The following is a 20695-nucleotide window of genomic DNA, read 5'->3' as shown; positions in this document are numbered from 1 at the left end:
GCTTGCACATGGGCAGCAAAACCAAATAATTCCCTGAATTGCTGTTGTCCAAAAAAAGCTGAAGAGGAGGAAAAATAAATTAACTTTTGCAGCTCACAACTTTTTTAAAGTTGTAGTTATGATTTATTTAACTGAAATTATCTAATTGTGATATATTCTTGAGACTTAACACGCCTTTGAAAAAGGTATTGTCACACATTTAGAGCAGTGGTTCTGAATGTATGACAAAAGCCTCTGAAGCAGAGGCTTTTTAGGGGCTGAGTTTGTAGTCCTTAGGGCTGGAAACAATTCACATAATTGGCTTGTTTCTTAAACTGGGAAGGTGGGACTGGGCACAAGGTGCTTAAGTCACATATTGTATGTATTTTTCACTAAAAACTTTTGCTGTCTACACGAAGCTTTTATTTTGCCTTTGTTCTGTTTCCTAGTAAGTTATAAAGTTAATGGATAGCTGGTGCTGGCAGCAGGCAGTCTATCTAAGCTCAGGCTGGGTGTGGCTCAGAGAAGCCTGATGGTGTCCTGCGGGAGCTCACCAGGACCTGGTGCGTTTGATTCAAGACTGCCTTTATTTAGACAGCTGAGACGAAGCTTGGCCAGCTCTTGGCCAAGTGTATTTTTGTGTGACAGCAGCAGCCCTCTCATCAAGAGCTAGGGAAGGAGGGTGGAGAGCAATGTGGGAGCTTTTATCTCACCTGGACGCTGGGCGTGGTTAGAGAACCATGTAGACGTTGAGGGAAGTGGGGAGAGGGAGCTCTTGCGCTGCGTATCGAGTGCCGGGCTCAGCTTGTCGTGTTGTGTCCCCGGTATATAAACAGTGTGGGCTGTGCAGCTCCCGCATCTTGTTTCTTCTGGACATAATTGCCGTTTGTTTTCCCTATGCTAGCTGGCAGGACAGGACCCAGATTTTGTCTGAAGACGGCCAAATGTACTTCATGAATGCTCCCTTTTTTGCTTAATGCAGGAAGATGACAGGAGGCATGCTCTGGAAGCTGGCTGCAATGAATATTTGTGCTGTGACATCGACTAATGTGCTCCAAGCCAGACACATTCAAAGAATATATTCATTTATGCATTTCTTGAAGAGGAACTTCAAGATCTCAGAAATTGAAAAGGGATGTTATTAATTCCACAGAGCTGCAAGTGAAGCAGGGAAAGTTCAGCATGGTAGAGGCCTCCTAAAGGAGGTGACTCTCCACTCCCCTTTCCCCAGAGCCTTCATTTCTGCCTGGGTGCTGATGAGTTCTCCTATTCACAACTTGTATGTAAGTCAGTGGGAGGGCAAAAAAACCACCCTGAAATGTACTGAGCTATTGAAGAACTGGTCAGGACTGACTAAAAATTGGTTTATCAGGGCTGTTGTGGCATGCTGAGGAAGGAGAGGCACACAATGTGATTGTGAGCTGCCTCCTCTAGGGGGTTGTTTGCCCAATATGCCCCTTTTTGGAGTTGTGGGGTTTGGGGTGGTGTTTTCAGACACCTGCCCACTAGATCTTTGATGGGAAACATTTCCTCTGGCCTGTTGCAGCAGCCAGCTACTGCAGGGGTGGTAGTAGGTGGCCTCTGCATGTGCTCTTCAGCATCAGGCTTTCAGTCTGAAAAATACAATTTTTTTTATTGAAAAAAACCTCAACCCCCCCATTTTATTGGCATGTTTTCATGTCGGCTGAACAGGGTTGGTACTTTCCTCCCTGCCTCTCCTCTCTCTTACTTTTGCAGAATCGGATAATTCTGCAGTGTTTGTGGCTCGCTGAGATGGGAGAGAATTCAGACACTGCCCTTGTTAGAGCTGTTGTGCACCCATCCATCTTGTATTTAAAAAAAAAAGAAAAAAACAGAAAACGCGGCTACGATCATTATGAAACAAGTACTATCCTTCTGAACCAGTCTTGGTGGCGTTTCACAGCCTTTTCGCTGGAAATGTTCACTTCTGGCCCGCAGCTGCTCCCGGGCCCTGGGCTTTGCAGGGGAGCCCCGGAGCCCCTCACCCGGGCGCCGCAGCCCCGCTGGGCGAGCCCCCGCTCCCCTGCCGGTCTGTCACCAGGGGTCCCTGCAGGCCAAGGGACAGCGCAAGGACAGCCCAGGCTCCCACACCGCCCAGCTGGTGGCACCCGGAGCCCTTCCTTGCCGTCCTTCCCGAGGCACAGCCCACGTCTGAGGGCTTGCCACTTCACCGTGGCGCTCCCCCAAACGCAGGGCGCGGTGATGATACACAAATACACAAATACGGATCGTGCTGAGGTACGGCATGGCCAAAATGCTTAGCCTTGTGACCTAGTGATCTGCTGATCTTTGCCTTGTGATCCAGTGATCTCAAAAGAGCACGGTTTAGCAGCATCAGCCTTACCTTTAGCGACCTGCATGACAGGATATATTAGTTGAAGTTATTAGAGCATAGGTAGGTGAAAGACATTTTGAAGATGTGGAACGCTGTGAAATGAAGTGGGAAGAAACTTGAGATTTTTCATGCCTTTACATTTTTAGCCTTTTGAATATCAAGTAGTTTAATCTGTTTTGTACCTTGAATAAGAATCTGCTAGTAGGGGTTGAAATTTGTAGCAAGCCCTGTCTTTGACTGCTAAGTATCTGGTTTTGTTTATGTATTCACCCAAACCTTCAGGTGATGTGTTGAGGCATGGGAGTCTTCACAGCCAGAATCATTCTGTAAGAGTGAGTCCTGAGCAGTGGTTCTGGGATAACTCACTCTTGCTTCACAAACATGCGGCTACATAGTGTCAAAAATAATGTAGGGTGAGAAATGGTGAGGTTGGATTCTCACACTGTCAAAGAGTAGATCAAGTAACTTTTATAATGTAGAAACCTGTTAGTTTCCAAGTGCAGTTGAAGGTGCACAAAGCATATTGCATTTTTACTGCCCTTATTATAGAGGGGAAAAAGCCAGTTGTAGCCTAGATACTTAAAAAGATTTAAAGTGCCTTGAAAAACAGAATATTTTTCCCTGTACTGCTGTTACTGAGATGACAAAAATTATTTCTAGCTGAAGGACATACTCAGTGTAAAACTGAATAAGCTATATATTTAGAGGTGGACCACTTGCTGAACTATTACTCTCCTCATGTTTCTGTATGTTTTCTGCATCATAAGAATTTTTTTGGTTTTGCGTAAAAGGTAAGAGAAATAATACATTATGTTGAGCAAGGAGGATGTACGGGATGGGGCATACATAAACCTGCAACATTTCACTCAAAATCTTTCAAATTTTTCTTTGAAAATATTTTTTTCAGAAATGCATAACGTTTTTGGCCTTTGTTTTATACTGAAGACCTGGGTGTTTTTCTCACGGAGTGGTTCTGCAGAGCTGAAAGTAAGAGCTTGGGTGAGAGCCTGCTTCTTCCTCCTGCTAGGCAGGTTCATCTCTTGCTGCCAAAGTTCAGCGTCTGTGCCAGTGAACTGCATCATGAGTGCACTTGCATTTTGGAGGACTTTGTTCCTTTCAGAAGCCAGCAAGCAGCAGTTTAGAGCAGTTTCTGTTCTCTCACCTGAGTGTGTCTTTTGAATTTATATTCAAAAGGGAGACAGAAGAATCAATGACATTTCTTCTCAGGGGTCATTGTCAAGCTGCTTGGCTAATAAGGTAGAAAACATAGAGGAAAGGGTGGGTTTACAACTAAAACAGCAAGAAACCCACCAAATTTCAGTGATTTAATAGTTTATTTCCGTTGTTTAAATAACACACAGTGGCAAGACAAGCTGCCTCCTTCCATGAGGAAGACTCTCATCTTCCATTCAGGCCCCCTAAGATCGTCCCCAGCAAACACCCACCTGGAGCACCACCGGCCTCCTGCACCTCCTGCAGATATTACCCCAGGGGATGGCACATGGCTCTTGTGTACTAGCTTTTAGTATCTAATACTAACATTGCTTTCAGACAATCAAGTGGTTCCACGGCGTTCCTTTACTGATGAGCCCTCTTTAGAGCTCTTTTCACTCAGATGTTCTGGATTTTGTCTCATCAAACCATGTTGCAAACATAAAACCATTTTTAATTACACAAAACAGTGCCTTTTTAAAGGTAGTAGGTGGCTGGAGACATTATTTAAAAAAAAAAAGGGAAAAAGAAAAATGAATTGGAGCAGTGCTTGGGGATGTTTAAAGCAAATCTGTGATAGCTTCAACAGTCACCTGGTTTGTAAGGCACCTGTATGAAAGGTCCAGGTATCAATACAATCCCCCAATCCCCCAACACCCCATCCCATGGATGCTCATCCTGATGTGTCTTGTCTGCCTTCCCAAAAATATGTAAAATAACAACCTGGAAAATTCAAAGGAGATATGGTGCGAATTTTCCTTTGAGGAGCTCGGATAGAAGTTGTAAGATCTGTAGTTGTGGGGGCACCCTGTTGCACTGCAGGGCTTGCCACGAAAACCCCTGGTTCTTTAAAGAAGTGCTGCACTGGAGGATGCGAGAAGTGACCACCTGCTCATGGTAGGTGGGCTCAGCACGAAGCAGTCTCTTTTGGCTGTAAGTTTGGGAGCACTGGCTCCAGCTGCTGGGAAAATGTTTGTCTGCTCACAAGACAGTTTTTATGTCACCTAGAGGAAAGAGGCCTGTTTTTCACAGCTGCAGAACAGCCTGTGTAGAGAGTTAATAACTGCTGCTTGACTTTTTCCTGGGTAGTCAAGCAGCACGCATAGGCTTTGGTTTTCCTCTCTGCAGGTCTCCATACATGTCTCAGGGACCAGGAGAGTGTTTGCTGTGGTCATCCAACGCATCCACATTCAGGAGTGTCATTTACAGGCAGTGGTGAGGCTTGTGCTCTCTTAGTGCCATACCTCTGATAGTGCCAGCATTTTTTCACCTGTCTGCAGTAAAGAGCCCTTTTCCATTCCTTGGCACAGAATAGGTCTTCCCACAGCAGCATGGATGCTATAGACTTCCAGCAGTGCTGCATTCCCCTACTTTGTCACTGATTTTTGGACACAAAAGCAAATGCTGTGCAGTACCACAAGTAGGAGGGTTTCTGTATGGAATTGGGCACTTTCTCATCTGAGGTCTGTGCATGCCCTTTGGGGGAATAAAATGGATTACGTTTCATTATATACGTGAGGAACGAGACAACTCTTAGAAAAATTAATTTATTAAAACAGAAAAATTGAAAAATTAAAAAAATCAGGAAAGTATCAAAATTTGGGATCCTAGTGGCTCAAGAGGTTATTTCCGGGAACGCAGGGATTAGAGATCTTTGGGCTTAGACAGCACTGGACCTCCGGTGGAAAACTTGCAGTGCTGGGCTAACTTTTAGCTAACCCGAAAGTCAGAGAAAAATTATCGAAGGCTCCTAAATAGGAGTAAGGCTTAAGTGCCCAGCACTGGCTCCCACGACAGCTAAATCCGCAGTGGTCTGCCCCTGCTCTGAGGCTGACTCGCTATTTTATAGTACCCTTGCTCCACCCCAGTCCGCCCACGGACCGCCCATGGCACACCCCTTTGGTCCCAAGTGATTGGTGCTTCCCTTTTGACAGATTATCTCTGTCTAGCAATACCTCGTCGTTGTCAGGGGGGTAGTAGCAGCTGGAGTAAGAGTGGTAACATGCCCTTATTAAGATTCAGGTTGCCAGGGAGTTTACCTACAGACCAACGGCTAAAGGTCTAAAACTGGCTGTTGGCTGTTAGAAACTGGGGTTTGGAGCTGGTTCTGAGCAAAGTAGAAACCCTTAAAATAAATATTAAAATACATCCAACACATCTTAAAACATTTGCAAAAGTATACAGAGAACATGAGAAAAACAACCTTTTTAAAGTTGGAAAGGGAATTTTAACTGGGACACTTTTAACTAGGGGATTTTAACTGGAACTGGTGCAGATAAACTGCTTTGAACAAGTGAAAACACTAATAGCAGAACTTGATATTTGTACCTGGACTGATGGGTGAACATTAACACTCAATTAAAGTTGTGTAACCCAAAATTAACTACTCAAAACACTTAACATGCAAAGAACAAGCTAATTAGGGAGTTCATGTATGACAATATATATAATGTATACATCACAAATGGAAGAGCTAATTGTCATCATTACTGATGGAGAAAAAGCCAGACGAGGGGCTGCTGAAGGGTGCAGGGGAGAGGAGACTTTCAAGACTACAAGCTAAGAAGGTGAAGTAACAATGCTGTTTGCCCTCATACTGCATGTCTTACTTTTTACCTGCCCTTTCTTTCTTAGGAAGAGTGAAATAAAGCCTACAAAGTCCCTAAAAGAGAAAGCTTAGTTTGAGAAACAACAAACTCTCCATAACGTGACTCTGTTTGTGCTGTTTGCCCTTGCTCAGTCTGCTCAAAATGCAGCAGTGTGGCAGGAACTCTCAAACCTGTTTCCAAACAGGTTCTGGCCTTCCAAGCCATGGGGATGTTGGCTCCCTTGGCCTGGCCTCATGAGCGGGTGCAGAGAACCAGCAGGAACAAGGGCAGTATCTTTTTCTGAGCCCTATCCAAGCTCCTTTTTTTTCCTATATGTTTTTTTAGCATGGCCTCCTGCCAGGGCAGTGCCCTGGGCAGGGAGAGCTTAGGCAAGGTCAGGGCCCACTGTGTGCAAGGGACAGCCATGCCAGCAGGTGCCAGCAGCCAGTGAGTGCGTGCCTGTGAGCGGGGCAGAGATGGATCATCTGCTGGTGTAGATACCCTGATTGTGTTCTCTGCTCTCCTCAGCCCTCCTGGCCTCAGACAGGAACATGACCAGACATAAGCCAATCCTCTCTCCAGCCATAAGCCAATCCTCTCTCCAGCCATGGCTGCAGAGCGGGATGGGGGGGCTGGACATAGCAAGAGCCAGTTCAGGGTTCTGTGACGGTCTCCTGGACAGCCCTGCACAAAGGTCCAGGAGAAACAGAGCCCTGTCACAGGTGCCAGGGGGATGAGAGGGTGGTCACAGTTCCCACAGATGCCAGGGGGATGAGAGAGTGGTCATGGAGCCCCAAAGGGAGGAGACAAGAAGAAGCAGGCAGGAATTGAAGGGCTGATGAGGTGCAGGAGACCCTAAGGCTGGATCTCTGCTGTGGGCCGGTGTAAGGGGAGCTGAGGCAGCAGGATCCCAGCGGATTGTCAGCAAAGTATGAGCAAAGTCTATGATACCTCTCCAAGACCTTTTTAAAATCAGTGGCTGCTCAAGTGTCAAAGCACTAAAAGCCAGTCTTCTCACTGGCTCTGGGTGGCTCAGATTTGGTCATTTGGGAGTACTCAAGGAACGTGTTCAAAATTAAAAATATTTTTGATTAATAATGCTTCTGCAGCTTCATAACAACAGCTTTGGTGATCTGCCAGATGGATGAATCTTATGACATTTGAGTTTGCCTTGGCTTGGAATAATGCTCTCCTTTTAAATACTACGTGTCTGTTTAACAGGAACGATGAATGTATTTGATTTGGTATGGAAAAAGTATTCTGACCATGGTATTTCCATATCAACAACACTTGGAGGCTTTGTAGAAATAAAGAACTTGTCTTGCATCATTTTATGGATACCTTTGGATTTCATTAACTTCAAGTTAAGACCTTGCAGTTGGCAGCATCGTGGTCATAATTCAAAAGCAATTTGCGTGTTGGATTAATTTCTCACCAGGAGGTATATTTTGCTTGTTCTAAATGGGAAGAGCATTTGGACCATGTCAGATTATCATAATTAATAAAACAGAAGCAATCAGAATCATGAATCATATGCAAACTGTTAGAACTTTAATTAATTAGAATATGAAAGCTATTGGACAATACTGGAGCACAGATCCCCCTCAAAGAAAGCATGGATCATTCTTTTTAACAATGCAAAAACATACATCTCTGCTAAATACATAAACAGCACTCAATTTTAATGCGGCACGTACTTTTAGACTTCTGACCTTAGCAGTCATTTAAAAAATGTACAAAGTTTTAACCTTCATTTTGGTTTAAAGAAAACTCACATGTTAAAGCAAAGCAAAATGGTCATTAAAAAACCAAACCAGCAGCTTTAGCATGTATACAGATTACAGAAAGCAACATTTATTTTGAGATAAACCAACTGGAATTCTACAAGTATGATAGAAAATGATGCATGAGGTAACATTTCATTTAAAATCTAAGATCCCTGTACTGTAGTTCCAAACAGTGCTCTGGCTTGACACCTACAGTCCTTGCAAAATTGACTTGTTTAAGTAGTCGAGGATGGCTGTTAGGCATGCTGCTTTGCATAAAGACAGCTTTAATCCTAAGAAAGAATCTGATGTTTATGCTGAAAGATATTCTGAAAGAAATGAAAATCCACTGATATCTCTCAGGTGAAATATGCATTTGCCTAATTCTTAGATTTACCTTCAAATTACAGGAACAAACTGAAAAATGGGGCCTTTTCTCTCCAGAAATAGAGAATGTTGACAGATAGAGAATGTTGACAGAGAATTTACTTTAATCCCAGGGCAACTTTGGCAAAGTGTGGCTAGCTACTGCTCTTGCCTCTTTCAGCACTGTTAGTCTGCTGAGAACAGAACAAGATGTTGTCCTGCAGAATAATCCATGGTCAGAGGGCCAGGTTGGGAAAAGATGAGGCTCCCAAACTTCCTTTCCCCTCTTTCCTGAGCAAGAGTCTTCAGATTTTGGGTTGTCCTTTTTTTTTCAGAATGCTGCTTCCAGACACTATTCTCACTCTCAGTTCTAAAAGTATTTCTGTAAAACTAAAAACAAGTCAATTTTAGAGAACCCAAAGGCACAATTAGAACACACAAATACGAATTCAGTATTTTTAGGCATTTCTGTGACACTGTTCCCTGTAGTATCCAAGCTTCTTTCACCAGCATTAGCAAATGTAATCCTTATAGCACCCCTCTGAGCTTGGAGAACCTTCTGTCCTTGTAGTATCATGTTACAAATGGTGCAGTCTGACCTTGCATGATGTGGTCAAAGCTACCTTTGTTCAGAAACTGCATCTCCTTTGAGAAGCTTCCTGGGAGTTACCTCCACACAGTTTGGTTCTCCTCCATGATGCCTTCCTTCTGTGAAGACAAAACATTTCCTGTCTGCTGCTCTGTACTTTAGGTTTTGCTCAGTGTTTGTAGTTCCCTTCTAGAGTGATCCTGTGGCTGGCTGGCCCTGCTCAGGTATGCAAAGATAAAGAAAGCAAGCTGTGTCACACTGGCTTCTCCACTGCGAAAGGCACGACAACGTTTGCTCTACAAAGATTGTTTTTCTCTAGTAACTAGGATCTAGTAAGATGCCCAGTAACCTTTAAATGCCAGAGAACCTTTCACTAAAGACAATAAATGAAGGGCTTATTGCTCTCTTTGCCTGCCAGTATGGTCCTTGCAGGATAACACAGTGCAGGGTGCTTGCAAAAGACTCTTCAGCTCATTCACTTGCAGCCATCTGTCCATCTCTGTTCACATACACACACTCACTCCTCTACACTCATGTGCTCCTCCTCAGAAGCTCTCTGTCCCATGTAGGTGAAACAAGGCTTTATCAAAGGGAATGCTGCTAAGCTGTGCTGCCCAAACCCCATGAAAAATTTCAGCCATTCCACCAGACAGAGTCAAGTCCAGTTTGAATTTCTGTGGCCCGTGGTGGTAAAATGCCCTGCCAAATAGCACAAGCAACGCAGGAGGCTTTGACACTACCCGCAATCCCAACTTCAAGTCTCTTATCACAAACCCTCCATAGGTGCCTGGATTCATGAAACTAAGGCAGAGGCAGTAACACCACAAAATAATCTAAATCATCTAAAATAAGAGAGCAGACAGAGCAATGTTCTGAAAGATCAAAACCTGACGTGATTTGAGCTTGATTGCCTTTATGATGGTGGAGGCTGTTTCTGCCATTTGAAAACACAGGTTAAGTCTTGCATCCTGTGCATTTGCTTTTTAAAAATATACAAAGATGTTGCAGATAATTTTATTAAACCAAGTGAAAAACTTGTTGATGGTAATAAGCAAGATAATGTCATCTACAAAAATAGGTACCTTTAACTTTTTTTGAGATTTTGCTTTTGCAATATTGTGGTGCTTGCAAACTCGGTGGATAAAATCAGTTGATCTAAGTAACCAGTTAATTTATTCCTGTAGCCTTCCAATTGTTTCATTATAGCTTAGGAGGGATTCTTTTGTTCATCATAGTAGGCACAAAAGCAGAGTTACATTTGCTTTGGAGAGAAAACTACAAAATTGAGCAATGAACATTAGTTCCAGGCTCTGCTGTTTTCTGTATGTGTACATATACCTTACTTGCCACCCAGGCAGTAGTCTCATTAAAAGTTAATGAAATTAATTTTTTTTTTTACTTCTGCAATTTTTTCTTTGCATTTCTGTTGTGGTTTTTTTGCTGAATTATGAATAAAGCTGCTGTTCCAATTTTTACATCTTTTCCTAAGAGGGGATTTATTTGCTCTCATTTGCAGATAGGCCAAGCCATTCTCTTATGTAAATGTAAGTATTTACTTTGCATTACCGTGATTAAAAAGGGGAGTTATGAGAAAGGGTAGCTTTTTTGTTAAACACTGAATGATGCACATGAAGAGAGGTGGGAGGAAGCAGGTAATAAGTGCAATTGCTTGCTGTGTTCAGGCAATTTTCCTTAGAGAGTTAAGGGGAGAAGTGCAGTACAGTACTGAAATACTTTATCTGCAGAGACAATAGCTTATTTTTGCTTTGCTCTCATTGTGGGCTCAGGGTGGGAGGGTACTGTAAAGCTGGCTCTGCAATACCAAAGTTTTGTCATCAGCAAAAGAATCTGTGCAGCTCAACATTTTTGCTCACATATCTACATTGTAGACCCCTAGTAGGCACTGTCTCTCAGTCCTGAGCCAAAAGCCTAGAAAAAGGCAAGCAATCTTAAGTCCTTTAAGATGAAGGGGGCTTTCTAGGTTCCTGGTTGAATCAGAGAACAATTTAGGTTGGAAGGGGATTGCAGGAAGTCCTCTTGTTAAATCCCCCTCCACTCAAAGCAGGGCCACCTTAGATACTCGACCAGGCTGCTCATGTCCAGATGAATTGTAAACTTAATGGATTGCCCCTGTTAATCAGGCTTTTCAACTCATTGTTATACATTTAATTGTGAAATACATGAAGCCTGCATGCCTCAAACTATTCTGCACTGCATTGGGGATGCAATGCTAACTTTGCTGGAAAAGTCCAGGTAAAGGTCTTTTACTAGAAAGTCATAAAGTGGCTGGAGTTAAGTAATGAACTTGAATTAACTCATTTAATTCTTGATTTTAAATAAAGACACCCCCCAATCCGTTCTACTTCTTGATTCTCCTTTTCAGCTTAGCAAATGAGAAGTAAAAAACAGTCCATCAAAGAAGAGTTTTGTTGTAAGCTACTTTTTAATCACGGTGTTACTTGACATTCAGTCAGCATGACGATTACATTTTCCTTCTCAAAATGCCAACAAACAAAATAAGCCTAGCAGGAACCTTCAGAAGAAAATGAGGAAATGTCTGAAGACACTGAACTCAGGATGACAGAAAATAATGAGGTAAAACGAATACATTGATTTGAGCAGTGACAAGGATTGGCAAAACTAAGGAAAAGTTTCCCTTTGGGATTACAGACAAAAGAGCACCTAGAAATATACTGCCATTCTTGAGTTTTACTGAGATAGATTGGATGCCATGGTTATGAAATGCTGAGACTGAAGCTCACTCTCTAACCCTACCATTAACTTGCACGAGCTGCAGCCAAAATGCCCTTCTGTGCAACTCTGCGCTCCAAGCCGAGCCTAAAGCTCCATCTCTCTGCCCCGTATTTTGTCTGTAGCCTTTTTGTTCACAAGGTGCCAATTACTGAGAAGTCTGGCAGTGGTTTTGCTGAGGATTGCATCTATGCACTGACAACTGAACTTGGCTCTCCAAAGCAAATCCACAGAAGCTGCCTGAGCCCGAGTTTGGAGCCAGGGCTACCCTGCATCCCATGCCCTCCCACTGCTCTGCAGGGCTGCTGCATCTTGCAACCACACTTGGACCCAGTCTGCTGCTAAGCTGACAATTCTGCCTTGTTTCACTATGCTGCCAGGCTGCTATACAGTGTGTTGCAGGGTACAGAATAAATTCAGAGCTCCTCTTCCCACCTGGGACTCCCACAAGCCCCCACAGCCTGTTCTGCACTGCACCCCCTCCACAGGAACTTACTCCCTTCAAAGTAGATGGTCTGCTGAATTCTAGTAGAAAGCCAAACATGAACAAGGTAAGGGAATCCTAACATTTTCTGGTTAAGCTGGTATTTGGGACATGCCAATTTGCTACCAAAATTGTGGTAATTCTGTCACGTTTAATTAATATTTATGTGACATTTCCCCAACGCAGCCCTGTCAGTTACTCAGAAACTGGAAGATACTTAGTGCCTCCTTACTGCACATTATAAACCCTGCAGGGTGGTTTATTTCTGCTTCACACTCCTGCCTCTGAAGGCTCCTTTACTGGGAAACCAACATACATAGAAGTAGTGCCACATGGACACACTGCTCCTCATCCTTCAGCCCCCCACCAGGGAAGCTGAAAGGGAAATGATGTTTTCTGCTCTCCAATTCCCTCATCTCCACGCCATGCTGCTGTCTTTAGGAGGGATATACAATACCCATCAGATTTTCAGCATGTCCTCTTTCTCTCCTGTTCCAGCTCTAAATCATGTTTTAGCTTAATGGTATAATGTTTGCTGTTTCATTTACTCTTTTATGTAGCTTAAATTGCAATTTTAAAAGATGGCTCAGTATAAGTCCCACATGAGGATCATGTTTGGACTTGAACCCTTGTTCCAAGGAGCTATACAAAGGTCATAACAAAGTTGCCTGTGCAGCACTCTCATGTACACACCCATGTACATACTCATGGCTTTCCAAGGGTTACTGCCACTGTCCCCAGGTAACAACCAGCTGCAGTCAAACCTGTGCCAACCATGCCACAACCACAAAACCTCTGTGACAGACGGAGCCCATCCTGCTGCCTCACCATGCCCTACACTGCACTTCACCAGCAGCGGGGCTGGGATGCTGAAACTGCAGGATGCTCCGTTCCCGTTGCCACCTTGCAGCCCAACACAAAACTATGCCCGAAGCCTCTGGCTGCCCGGGCCTGAAAGCACCCTTTCTCCCTTCTTTTTAAGCACGAGGCGCCATCCCACAAAAGAAGGCACTCCTGCCTTCAAAAGGTTTCTGTTCGTGGGCTATGGCCTGCCCTGAATCAGCTGCATTCATCAGCCAACCCTTCATCTGGGGCTGCTCCTCTCTGGCTGCAGATTCGGCGAAATGCCGAGCAAGAGCCAGATATAAATCTCCTGCTCAAAGGAAATATTTAGCAGCAAAATGAGTAGAAAACAAAAAGACTTCTCTGTTACTTACCCAGTCCTCTCACTCAGGGCGGCTCTATCTAACAAACAGGGAACTGCACCCTCCTGCCTGGAATGGCTGTGCCAGGGGGGATGGGCAGCGGGACTGCTCCATGCCTGGGAACCCGCTGCTGCACCCAAATGGCTTCAGGCACTGGCTGAGAAATGCAGAGCTTTGTCCATCAAGTCCAGTGCTTGGTAAGCATGGGAGCCTGCTTATGGCAGTGAGGGGAAAAAACCAGCAGTGTTTTCTCTTAATTCTGAAAAAGGAAAGCTCAAGACAAGTTAACACAACTTTATGTACTTAGTAGAAGCTGAGGAGCATTAATCCACAGCTTATTGGTGTTCTGCTCTTATTTCCCACTGTGTGAGCTGCTCTGCAATACAAGATGTAAGATGCAGATCAACATTTTTCTCTTTTTATTGTAACTTCTATTGTGCAATTCAGTCTAGAAAGGCCAAGTCTCCACACGAATTCATTGAGATGACAGTGCTCCAGCTCTCTGACACAGAAACAGGACGGGTTTCTATTGTAAAATAATTACCACAGATAGATAGCGATTTCATAAGCAATAGCACAAGGGAGAGAGACAGCTAAGCCATTTTACTAGAACTCAGGGAAGTACTTCTGGAAAGGAAGAGGTGCAGGACAGGGCATGAACCAGTATCTACCTGATAGAGACACTCAGTGCTGCTCTGACGGGGGCTTTGGCCACAGAGGATGCCTGCCCACTCCCAGCCTGTAGCCCATCACAATGGCTGCTCCACCAGCCCAGCTCAATCTGCCACTGACAGGGAGCAGTGAGGTTTCAGAAGGTTGCTGAAGCTCCTGCCAACAGTCCTAGAAGCAGGCCCAGTGTCTGCAAGGGACAGAGGGAGAGCTCCCTCCTCGCTGAGCACCCTGCCTACCCACCAGCGAGCACCTGGGCCAGCACGAGGGGCTGGCTGGGACCCACTCCCTGCAGAAATGTCATCACATTTTGTTAATCCAGCAGAGAAATGTAAAGAAATACATGACCCACAGGAAGCAGAAAGAGATGCAATGCACATGTCCTTATGTCACTGCTTCAGTTCTTGCCCAAATCCCACCTCTCCTGTGCTCATTCAGTATCTTGCAAAGTAAAGGACTAGTAAGTATTACACACACAATTGAAAATTTATCTTTTACAGTGCAATTAGTTTAGCTCTGTATGACCAATAATTATTTTTTTAATATTTGTTCATCATTTATCTAAAGTACAAGCCTCAGTGTTATCCTTTGTTTTCAGATTTTTACTTTTTGGAGCAATCATTACGTTGAAACCTACACTGGTAATGCTCAAAATTCTTCAAGAATACTGCTGTTTGAATTTTAGTCATGTACCAAAAGAAATACTACACAAAAATATTTTCTTGCTTCACCTCTACAGGTCCTGAAAAACTGCATCTTGTGGGCTTGGATACAAATGTACAGAAGAAACCAAAACTACATGAATAGAGGAGACCTCAAATGGCCACTGTGATCTGTAACAGTCTATATACACATTATATACATATGACTGTTTGAGAACCTGTATTCATGAATGTGTACAGTCTACATCCTGCACACATTAATTTGTCTGAGGGTTTTCTAAAAAAAAAAAAAAAAACCGTTTTAAACTACTGTCAAAAAGTATTACCCTGTGGTGGCACAGAAAACATGGTTACTGGTTTTAGTCTTACCTTCCTAGTGCCACTGCTCATTAAACATAAACTGATTTTGCAAATCTGTCAGTTAACACAGAAATTTCTACATTTTTTTCTTATTGTATTTGCACATGTAACAAATTGGTACAAATCTTTCCAATAAAATGTAAAGTTCATTGATACAATGCCTTTCCTGATGGCCATAACCGGTTATTAGTCAACTCAGTAGTTTTGTAGAGACATTTTTAGCTGAACTTGGAAAAATAGGAAACGTATTGTAGTTTAAAATAAATGTACATAATATACAATATATATATATTTATACACATGTGTATGTCTACATACATATATATTGATAAAACATTTAAACTAATGTTTAGTTTTGATCAGTTCTCTGACTGCTGGGACTACCTGGCAAATAAATCTAGAAACAGAATTTGTCCACAATTAAATAATAATTTCCACAACTTAGAAAAATATACTTTTACTAAATAAGGTTTAAATTAACTGATCTATGGAGATAGGATGGAGGATAATGCTTTCCAGACTCTGACATGATTAAATCTGAAAGGACCCAAGCTACTACAGACTGGTAACGAGCGCTGCCCCGCAGCCAAACACAGAAGAGCACAGAAACACAAGCTGCTGCCACAGCAGCATCGGTGACACCCAAAACCTCCCTGCTTCCCTCACCTCTTACACAGCCTTCATTTCCACCCAGCCAGAGTCTCCCACCTGACTTCACGCTGTTGTTTAAGGCCACTCCAGCCACAAGCACACGGAGCACAGGCCTGCCCTGCCGCCTGCTCCGAGCACAGCTCCGCAGGGCTGACGCGAGCAGCTCCTCGCTCCCACACAATGCTGCCTTGAGAGCCAGCACATCATCAGATTTTCATCCATCATTTTCAGCTTGGAGGACCATCAGTTCTTGAGCTTCACCATATGGATTTTGATCTACTGCATAGGTAAATACATTATAGCAAAACATACATATGTGTGTGCGTGGGCACGTGTACAGAAGTAAATATACACGTGCACACACACATGTGAGTATGTGTACATCTCTATATAAAAAATTTCATGGAACTGCGTGTAGTAACGTTATGTACCACGGTATCCTGCATACGTTATCTGACCTTTTTTTTTTAAATATAGAGGCACCAGAAATAATTATAGAGAACAAATCAACCTTTAAAAATTAAACTTAGATCAGTGGACAAGAACTTTGGTAAAGCTTGTCAATATTTATTTTTGTTTTATTCAAATACAGTCAAAGTCTATCAGTTGCCATGACCCTCTTCACAAGAGGAAAGTGCGTTTTTTTTCCTAAAGAAAATTATGTAAGGTGGGACTTAGTGATTCAAGAAAATTCTGAATTAAATGTTTATATTTTCCAAAAAATTACAATCTTTCTGATGGAATGAAAGCTAAATAGAGTTCTTGTCCTGTGTGTATTTTATTCATCATATGCATATATATATAAATATATATATATATGTATGTCTCTGTTCATGTACCTGTGTGTGTATATACACATCCACACACTTTCAACATGAGAGAGGAACCTGTTTTTCTCCACTTTGTATGGGGAGACTCCCACATTCCTCCCTGTTTTGTACCCTGTGCAGTATAAGCTCTAGTGATGAGGCCAAACAAAAAGATATAGTTCACCATTGTATATTGGTTTATGTAGCAAAGTCATTTTCAAGCAAGTAAAATAAAGCTCTGTATTCCAAACTTCTTCTCCATTTCTCATAAAGAAAAGGAAGGAAAAGGAGAGAGGGGAGGGAGTGGGGTTATGGCAGTAGCATTGAGCCAGTGGCACGCGGCAGTGTGCGTGTGCGAGCGTGCGAGCGCAGGTCCGCACACACACAGGTGCACAGGAGCAGGGCTTTGGTTGACAAATGCAGATTGTCCAGAGAAGGTGGATGCATAAGTAAGGAAGACTCTACAGTGATGCAATTGTATCTTTTATGCTTGCATGGAGTGAGAAAAAAAATTCAATTGGAGGAGAAAAAAAAAAAAGAAGCAAAGACCTCTTTTTAGGTCCCTCATCAGTGAGAGCATACTCAGTATGCTAGAGAATTTATCTGAAACCTTTTAAATCAAGGCCTCTTTATTACAAAAATAAAAACGAACAAACAAAAAAGTATGAGAGACGACAAGATGCTGAAGCGTCACTCCAATCGTCCCTGCAGAGAACAATTGCATCCCATTTATTATTCATTCTCTTCTCTCATTTCTACGATGTCTGTCATTTCCTCTGTGTGAGGCATGTCGGTCATTGCAGAGTCTTCACCTTCTGCAGCTGTCTCATTCTCATTCCTCTTCTTTTTCTAGATTGAAACAAGCATCCAGAAACCTATCAGTAAGTTGTGCATGGACACACTCCCACCAACTTTGGACACTGGGGGACGTGAGGTGAGAATATGGTTTGTTTACAGTAGGTTACTAAGAACTAGAATATTTGTGTCATATTTGTAGCTTGCCACTAATAACTCGGCTTAACTTAGAAGATTTTCATAACCTTTCTGGGGCTCAGCTTTCTCCTTTCTAACACAAATGCAATCAGGCATTTCTTATGCTAAGCAACATCCAAAACAGGCTTCAGCATGACTGGAGGGAAGAGAGCATCTGGAATCTTTTACATCACAGACTTTTTATTAAAAAAAAAAAGAAGGAAAACAAAATGTGAGAGAAGAAAAGCTTCTCTAGGGAGGGAGACGAGGTGGCAACCTAATTTCTCAAATGTCAGACTTCAGGAATTTTACAAGATGTGAGATTCTGGCTTTTCTTGGTATTGCTGATCCACTTGCTGATCCCTTGCCTCACCAAGGCCAAGTAATATTAGAGTATTTTTGGCTAGCAGGAGCAGGAGGTCACTCAAGAGTCCTATGATTCATCCAGGATGTCCTGGATTAGTAAAGCTAAGAAGCGTCCAGCCCCCTACAAAACAAGTTGAAGCATCTGTTCCTTATTACCCATTTCTCAGCAGGCTGACTAGTTTTACTGAAAACAGTCGTACAGCTGACAAAATGTCCCCCACAGGTATTATTGATTCAGCTGAGACTGGTGTATCAGAGTTCCAAAATTTCAGAGGTGTCTACACAACATTTGTTCTGCAGCTCTCCAACTGCAGGTGAGAACAACCCGGTATATAGAGCTACTGGTTGGCTCTGCCACTGTCACATTGAACAAAGAATAAATTAGGTTGGCACAGTTATTACTCTGACTACCTGCACTCACCACTGAGAAAAATTAAGCACAATGCCCCTGGCCAGAAAGACTCTGTGAGCTACTGTGGTAACAAACAAGCAATGAGGATGTTGTGAAACCACAGGTCAAGACAAGCCATTTCAGTGTCTGGAAGTTTTACTCTTTGGTTCTCAAGAAAAACATGACAAATTAATCATGACAGAGGTTATGATTCTTCTGTTGTCTTATGAACCTTGTACACTTTGATCTCTTGCCATGGCCTGCACTGTTAACACATATCAAAACTGATTTTAGGTTGTTCCAATATAAGGCTTTTAGATATTCCATCTTCTGTAGTTTTTTGGTGGTTTTTTTTTTTTCCCCCCAAAAATGAAAAAGGTGGGTATTTCTACTCGGCACTTAGTAAGAAGTCTAATTAAAACAACAAAAAAAGTCACTGCATAGGTTATATTTTCTGTTCCCATCCACAGAGTCCTTCTGTACTACAGAACGATGTATACACCTTGCTGGTTCTGCTTGGAGTTGGGCCTAGTGCCCTACACAGTGCCTTGAACATAAACCTGAAAGGACACAACATGCAGGTACTGCAATGTACCCAGTCACCCAGCCAATATTTGTCCTGTGTTTGACTTAATTTAGTGGAATCTTCTTCAAAATCCATGTATCACTACTACTCTGTGGGATTGTGGTGTTTGAAATATGTAAAAATACACCTGTTTAATTATTTGTAAGCTCTTACTGTCAACTGCTGCAGGAGTGTATCTTGTTTTAAGCCACTCCTCTAGATGGCAAAAAAACATAAGCACCTGTACTTCTTGTCCATTTTCAGCAGAGCTGGTTTTATAAAGAAATAAAAGTATATATACAGATATATATGTATTACATAGTGTATACATACAGATTTAAATATACACACTATGTAATACTACATAACACGTTCCGTGGGAGGGAACTTGGAACTTGCTGGAACTTTAAGGCCCCTTCCAACCAAACCATTCTAACATTCTGTGATTCTGTGATTCTTTGATTCTATATACATACAGATACATGTATTGTAAGCTTGGATGAGTAGTTCCTATGCCTACATAACGATGCTATGTTGTACTGCAGTTGCAAATATACAGTGCAAAGCTGCTGGTGGTAAGGACGTGATATCCACCATACACGTGTTTTGACAAGCAAGAGGCTCTCTGACTGCAGGCCAGCATGTCCCATGGCCTAGATGCCCACTGGCACCTTTTGGTTTTATTTCAACCCATAGACTTTCCAAGCTGCACACTCCTGAGACCTAACAGGGAAGCAAACCAAAGTGAGGATTCTGGGGAGTTACATTTCTAAAGTATGCTCTTAATCTGAACTAAAATCCACTATATTCATCACCTGCTTTCACCAGATCCCACGGAGACTAATTCTTACCTGTTTCCTATAGACATAACAGGCTGCTATTGCAACCATGGTGGATTCTCCTACAAAACCAGCTAGAAGGGATCCTACTCCAAGAGTGGCTCCATGAACTCTGTTGAAGGCATAGAAAGAAAGCAGTCATTGTTGTGTGAGAATGCATGATTCATAATTATATTTTCACTGGCATATAGAACCAATCTGCTGATAGAAATATTTTCTTCAAAGACATAATACACTGCCAAAGAGAATAACTGGTATCTTAAAGGACTCATTTGTTTTTTAATGGCTTCACTGTTTAGTAAAGAGGCACACTGAATCAAATTATGGACTAAGAATTTAAAGTCTTATACAGAGTGCTGTAGAATAGATTATTTAACTTCTAAACAAGATATTCTTCCATTAGCTTTCTTAACAGTGTGTTTAAAAACATGGAGATAAATTCCCCTTAGGACACATTTTTGCCTCTTTGACATTTGTCTATTTTTTTCCAAAGGGACATCACTATTGTGCCTGTCTAGAGCAGTCACGCTTGTAAATTTGTAAATGTTTCTTTTCCAGACAGTGACACTATTTAGGCTTTGTATCATGGTTCGTATTTGGAGAAAATGTTCTGAGCTATGCAAATTCAGCTATCAAGTGACAGGGAAGAGGAATGAAGAGGAAAGCAAACCCCTGGGTTCTGTGAGGAATACTGATTTACCCTAAGTAAGGCAGCACGATGAGACTGGTGATGAGGACGATAATCCGCAGCACTGAGCTGGGTGCCAATACAAATGTCTTCTTTAGAGTCATCAGCCAACCAGTCAAGTGTGCTCTGACAGTCACTGTTCATAAACAGGGGAGAAAAAGAGGCAAAAGTATTTAAAAAAAAGTCATTCATCTCATATGCAGCTTTTTCATGCAGAGAGCACTGTTCAGAAATAACCATTGTGAAACTTACTGCTGTAACTTTGCACTCTACTAGAAAGGAAGTAGATCTTACGTTCAAATTGCTTTAATATTCTGATTTGGGAAAACGAAGAAACACATAAAAAAGCCAGTTATGGACAGCACTCCTTCCTACGAGCTTGTCCTGGGTTGCAGTGTATTCTATTACCATCCCCATCAGCTGTTAA

The 20695-nt window shown here is 42.5% G+C and overlaps 1 protein-coding gene across 1 annotated transcript in view; it reads right to left on the bottom strand.

The window, feature by feature from the left end:
• Positions 1 to 7664: 7664 nt before the first annotated feature.
• ANKH (ANKH inorganic pyrophosphate transport regulator) overlaps positions 7665 to 20695 on the bottom strand; it is a 56352-nt gene continuing 43321 nt past the window's right edge. Inside the window, exons 10-12 of the mRNA XM_042048650.1 lie at positions 20281 to 20404; positions 19593 to 19692; positions 7665 to 17296 (exon numbers count right to left, since the gene is read on the bottom strand). Coding sequence (XP_041904584.1) covers positions 17180 to 17296; positions 19593 to 19692; positions 20281 to 20404 — 341 coding nt within the window. The 3' untranslated portion in view covers positions 7665 to 17179. The remainder of the gene's footprint in view (positions 17297 to 19592; positions 19693 to 20280; positions 20405 to 20695) is intronic.

The sequence above is a fragment of the Corvus kubaryi genome, unplaced genomic scaffold (assembly GCF_017639235.1).
Source record: "Corvus kubaryi isolate FWS band 111438036 unplaced genomic scaffold, C.kubaryi_AGA036_p1.0 68, whole genome shotgun sequence".
Classification (NCBI taxonomy): Eukaryota; Metazoa; Chordata; class Aves; order Passeriformes; family Corvidae; genus Corvus; species Corvus kubaryi.
This window is presented reverse-complemented; position numbering and strand designations above follow the sequence as displayed.